This window comes from Limulus polyphemus, unplaced genomic scaffold (assembly GCF_000517525.1).
Source record: "Limulus polyphemus unplaced genomic scaffold, Limulus_polyphemus-2.1.2 Scaffold6718, whole genome shotgun sequence".
Taxonomy (NCBI): domain Eukaryota; kingdom Metazoa; phylum Arthropoda; class Merostomata; order Xiphosura; family Limulidae; genus Limulus; species Limulus polyphemus.
The window spans coordinates 30,555-37,051 of NW_013672328.1; the positions used below are offsets into that span (position 1 = coordinate 30,555).

Below are 6,497 nucleotides of genomic sequence, written 5' to 3' on the forward strand. Positions count from 1 at the left end.
CACATTAATACCATGACCCAAAGTGTAGAATATTGTAGACATTAATACCATGACCTAAAGTGTAGAATATTGTAGACATTAATACCATGACCCAAAGTGTAGAATATTGTAGACATTAATACCATGACCTAAAGTGTAGAATATTGTACACATTAATACCATGACCCAAAGTGTAGAATATTGTACACATTAATACCATGACCCAAAGTGTAGAATATTGTAGACATTAATACTGTTTACTCAAATGTAAGCTATGACAGCACTGATATCATTTACACAGAAAATATTCATTTAAATATACAACATGTCAGTAATTGACATCATTTTACCAAACAGTGTTAATTTAAATTTATGATATTTCAGTTATTCATACCATATTTCCAAAATATATTCACATACATCTTAGAAGGTCATGTCACAGAGAAATGTCAAACTGAATCTGTTAGCAATACAGTGTCTTATGCTGGCAATAAATATGCTTTAAACTTCTGTCTTGCATGGAGAATCTTAAGAAGAATTTTACAAAATGAGCACATACGTATTGCACTGTCACTTTGCTCAAGATCCTTGACCTCTATTTTATATGTACAGGAAGTAGAAGTTTGTAGCTCCGGATCTGTAGCTCGACAGAAATTCTCGTGGATGCCATAACTATTGATAATAGTCAAGGAACAGTTCACCACAGCAGCATCTCCCTGAGCTCTTACGAAGGTTGGAGGATCTAATGTTATTGAACTTGGGTCATTTGTCTCAAATATCTCATCGTTGCATGTACCTTTCTTTGGATACGGCACAATTTTTTCTGCAGAAAAATATTATCTTTAAGTAGTCTTTCTTTTGCATATAAAATGTTTTTTTTTAAAAAGATATAAATTCAAACTTGAAACTAAACAAAGTCTGAAACACATGGATAAGACAGTCCATCTTATGAGGAATCAATATTATTAAACAATATAACCTACAAATTGTATAAAGTTTTAAATAAATATACCTTCTGCGGCAAAGTCAAATAATTCACATTCCCTTTTTGAAGACAGTAATTAGTATTAAGAAAGAATTCATTGCTGTGATTGGCTGAGAGCACATCACATGAAATGAAACATTTTTTTAATGTTGACTTGAAAACTATGAAATCACCTGAATATTGTCTGGCTGTCAAGGCCGTTTCCCTATATGTGTGATGTCATAGAAGAACTTTGCAGACAACAATTTTTGAAGCACAATGATGAAAACATGCAAATTCATTCAGCCCTAATTATAAAAAAGTTGCTCAAAACTGTAAAATGACTGTGAACATATCTGATGGTGTACGATTTCAGTTACTCAGATATGAAGAGCTGTAGATGACAGTTTTTTGCAGCACAGTAAAAAGACATATAATTTGTTGCCCTAATAGTCAATAAATAATTGTTCAACGTGCATATGTAAGAAATGGCAATGCCATCCAGTATTTACACACATTTACATGAGTAAACTGAAAGTGGCATCTATACATTAATCAATGTAGAATCGAATACTTTGAGGAATTAATTATTCTACAATGTGTCTCAAATGGATGACAATGACATTTATAATATGAAATTGTTGCCATACAATTTACCACAAGTTAATTGATATCAATAAAGAATTATAAAACATGTGCCATACAATTTATCAATAACAAGTTAACATAACATAATATTAAAGAACATCAAGGGACCTATTGGTCCATCTAGGCTGTCCCATCCTTTAAACTAAAAATTATAAAACAAATCTTTAAAGTCAGCCTTTATCATTCACATAGTTACCAAGTTTTCTCTTAAACTCATTTAAATTTACTACCTCCACAACATCCAAATGCAACCCATTCCAAAGGCCAACCATGCTCCTAGGAAAAGAAAATTGTCTTAGCTGAAGATGACTCCTACCCTGCCAAAATTCATGTTTGTGTCCCATAGTCCTACTATTCTCACTGTTAAGTATGAAAAAAGATGATGCATCAACACTATCAATTTCCTTTACAATCTTAAACACCTCTATCAGATCCCCTCTGACTCTTCTTTTTTTTCAAGAGAAAATAATTCCAGAGATCCTAACCTCTCCTCATAAAACAAATTTTACATCATAATAATTCAATGTCCTCCCTAACATAAGGAGCCCAAGATTGAACACAATACTCCAAAAGTGGGCTAACCAGTGACCTATAGAATGAAATTATGACCACTTTAGACTTGTATTCAATATCTCTGTAGATACAACCTAAAATCCTACTTGTCCTACCACTAGCAACAATGCACATTTTGGATGGCTTTAGAGACTGATCAACCATTACACCAAGATCCCTTTTTTTCTTAACACTGTTATAGTTATTCCCATCAAAATTATACTTATAATTCAAATTATGATAACCCACATACGTTATCTTGCATTTATTATAATTAAAACCCATCTGCCATTTATTTGGTCAACTCACTAAATTATCTAAATCCTTTTGTAAATCAGCAGCATCCTTTTCACATCTAGCAAAACCCAAAACCTCAATATCATCTGCAAATTTAAGTAATTTATTGACTATTCTTCTATTTAATTAGCTAAATTATCTCCCACATCTATAGAGATGACTTTTCAAGTCTTTTATGTGGCACCTTGTCAAATGCTTTCTGAAAATCCAGATGGACCAAATCTACACTCGTACATAAGCAGTAATCTTTTCAAAGAATATTAAAAGATTTGTATGGTAAATCATCTTTCATCAGACTTTCCAAAATTTTTCCCACAACTGATGTAAGACTAATGGATCTATAATTATTGGGACAATTTCTATCACCTCCCTTGAAAAGAAGAGTAACACTAGCTAACTTCCAATCTTCTCATATACGCCCACTATTCAAGGATTTACAAAAAATAGCAGCAACTGGCTCGCATATCCAATCCTTAACCTCTTTCAAAACCCTTGAGGAAATATTATTTGACCCAGAAGCCTTATCATTCTTTAAACTTCCCAACGTTTTCTGAACAAGCTCAGAATTAATGTGATCATCTTGTTTGATTTTGTTTCCATCTATGGACTGTTCAACATGAGGAATATTGTTTAAATTTTCATTAGTAAAAACTGAAGAAAAAGCAGAAGTTAATAACCCAGTAATCTCATAATCATCGGGTACAAGCCTTCTTTTATTATCCCTACATACACAACAAGAACTACATCATTGCTGATCATTTTATTATAACTCTATCGGTTGTATCCTCTACCCGTGTCCCTAATTGATATCGATATAGAACAATATAGCTGGTGCCATACAATTTATCACAAGTTAATTATTTTGACACTATTCAAAGTATTTAATATTTTTTTCAATTAATCGAGATTGAAGGAGTTTCATATATATATATATATATATGAAAACAAGAGCACATCATATATTTTGAAAGGCTTACTTTTACATTCTGGGAGACTTGTAATATTCCACTGCAGTAGATCAAGACAGACTCTTGTACGGAGGTTTGATTGGCTTTTAGGTATGACATAGTCTGACAGACAACTGTAATAACAGGTAGTTCCTATGGGATACTCGTCAGATTCTGTAATATTGCACTCTACATATCCATATTCAGGTTGTGGTGGAGGGTCACATGTAGGGACTGAAATTTATTTGTAATGATACACATTTAATTATCATTAATGAACAATTCTTTTCTGAATTAAGGTATTTTCAGTTATATCACCAACGTTTTTAATAAAAAACAAACCTCTTTAATCAATGAAGACTCTAGATTAAGAAATCAACAAATATTTTTCCAGTTTTGGTGCCTATATATTTCATTTTATACTTTCAGTACATAGACTAATAAGAATATTACTAATACTTTTGTTGCTAAGCAACATCAGATAAAAGCCATTGTTGGAATGCATTGTTACCAAAACACACTGGCTTTTCTTTATATTAGAAGTTGTTAATCTAATTGATATACTACAAGGTATACTATGGGGCGTGCATCCACCTGGATAAGATAAGTAATAATACCCAGGTGCACACCCTCAGGGTCCACCTAGTAAGGGTGCAAAATTTCAGGTTTCTAGGTTCTTTCTCTTGGAGCTATGGTGGTCACACACACACACTACCCTTTTATTTTATTTTTTTTGTTTCCCATAGTCCTTTTATTATTGTAGATATATACATTTTAGAAGAAAAAAGTTTTAAGCTTTCTTAACCATGTTTCATCAACCACAAAACCATCTTTCACAGTAGTTTTAATCCACTGATGCTTGTGTCAACATAAGTCCATATATTAGAAAATCAAATTAAAATGAGGATAAAAGAGAAACACCTTTGACAATTAGTTTGTTCCAGAACATGATATAATGAATATCAAACACAAGAAAAACAAACACTGTATACCTTTAACACTTATATTGTAAATACAAATATCACCAGTCATTAATTCTGGGTCAAAAGCATGACAAAAATTCCAATGTTCCCCTGGCTCCAGTAGTCCTTCCAGGCTGCAGATCACATCTAACTCTCTGCCATCACCTGCTACAAACCTGGGTTTTGTTACCTTAACTACGCCATTCTTTGCCACCACTGTTTGGTTGATACAGTTTACAGGCTTTGGTGGGTCCAACTCTATATGATAAAAATATATATATTCATACATGGCTTTAACTGTGATTCAAACAGGTGACTTCACAGATACATTTACTCTCAGCAACATTAAAACCATCTTTTTTTTGTTGAACACATATTTTCATGTAAATACTTTTAATGACACTTTGATTAATAAATGAACTCACATTTTGACCTTTATATGTTTATTGTTACTTATTGGATGTGTATGTAGGAAGGGGCTTGCACAAAGAGGGATAAGCAGGGGTTTGGACCCCTCAATACCTCTACGTGTATGGACTCGGTAACTGTGGTGAGTGTGATGCTACATATTTCTGAGCATACGATGTATGTGTGTTTTGATATAATTTACATAGATAATGAGCGTGTGTTTAAGATGTCCCTCCCTACATACACAGGTGTGACACAGCAGTCAAATTTAAATTCCTGTGCATGCCCCTATACATATAAGATAGTTTCGAAATGAAACAATAACACTTACTCCAGCACTCTGGAAATTTTGTGACATTCCATCTTGAACTAGAAAGACATATTCTTGCCACAATATCTGACTGACTGGCTGGAATGACAAATCCATTCTCACACTTGTAGGTACAAACAGCTCCAGGCGTAAACTCACCAAAAGTTCCAGGAACACAGCTTGGAAATCCATATTCTACAGATGGAAGTTGTTCACATTTTGGTGCTGAAAGTTAAAAAAAGTACATATGGAATTTTTGTAACAGTATCAAACTTCTGTTAATAACCTATGTATTTCAGAATATATTCAATTAATTTTTTGTTGAAAAATAATATTATGACCACAAACACTTAACAGATGTTATCCCAGCAAACATTACATTAAGTAAAATGATCCAAACAAAAATCACAATCCAAGTAAAAATGGGACAGTTTGTAATGATATAAATCAAAATGTAAATTTTATTTTATGAGGAAAATTTAAAAATTCTTTGTTGCTATGCTAAGTTAAATTAGAATTTAATAAATCTGAGTAATAGTTTATCCAGGTAAAAATATTTAGGCTTAATATTTATAAGCAGCGACATCTTCAAGTAACCTACCTATAACCTGAATTCCGTAAGTACATCTTGCACTCGCTTGCAACTCGGAATCAGTACTTTCACATATGTTACTATGGTTTCCAAGCTTCAATGGTTTCATTAAAGTACACTCCACATCCAACTCTTTCCCATTTGCAGCTATAAACCTGGGTTTGTTCACTTCAGCAAATCCATTTTCTGCCACCAGGATTTGATCAGTACAATTTACTGGCTTTGGTGGAACAATTCCTATTACAGCAAGAAAAAAATATAAAAAATTCATGTTGGCAAAGATTATGAAACTTTGATATGTTGGTATATCATAAGTTTTATACCTGCTTTTATTTCTATCATGGGAATTTTTAAATATTTTGTTTAATCTATTTCTATGCAGTTTTTACATAAACTGCATGGTCCAGAAAATTACCAAGTTGTTTCGTTCATGTTCCCTTTGTTGTTCTCAAGCAGATAATATCTACTTTGCCTGTGGGGATACTGCTGAAACTTCATACATTGTGTAAGGTAGGTCATCAACAGCAATGCTCTTCACATGACCGAGTAGATGATATCTAGAGGTTACAGCCTTTGTATGCTACAATAGAATGACCAGTCAAGTGGTGATGCTTGTAGCTTATGGGTAAAATTGAGGCTTCCTGTGTTGAAGAGAGTATCAGTTTTTGTCAGAACAGTTCTACATCTAATTTCAATTGTTTCAGAAAGTTGGTAAATCAAAGGAAAGTCATCTCAAGGGATAATAACAGTTAACTGGTTCAGTGATCCTGTAGAAAGTCGACTGTCCAGTATACATGTCTCTTTGCTTTCCAATGACAAATAAAGAATTATTTTCTAA

At 32.8% G+C, this 6,497-nt stretch overlaps 1 protein-coding gene across 1 annotated transcript in view; it reads right to left on the bottom strand.

The window, feature by feature from the left end:
- LOC111089591 (sushi, von Willebrand factor type A, EGF and pentraxin domain-containing protein 1-like) overlaps positions 1-6,497 on the bottom strand; it is a gene marked incomplete at its 5' end in the record, with an annotated part of 21,844 nt that overhangs the window by 5,231 nt on the left and 10,116 nt on the right. Inside the window, 5 exons of the mRNA XM_022402394.1 lie at positions 539-802; positions 3,418-3,621; positions 4,380-4,607; positions 5,089-5,292; positions 5,669-5,896. Of these exons, the coding sequence (XP_022258102.1) occupies positions 539-802; positions 3,418-3,621; positions 4,380-4,607; positions 5,089-5,292; positions 5,669-5,896 (1,128 nt within the window). The remainder of the gene's footprint in view (positions 1-538; positions 803-3,417; positions 3,622-4,379; positions 4,608-5,088; positions 5,293-5,668; positions 5,897-6,497) is intronic.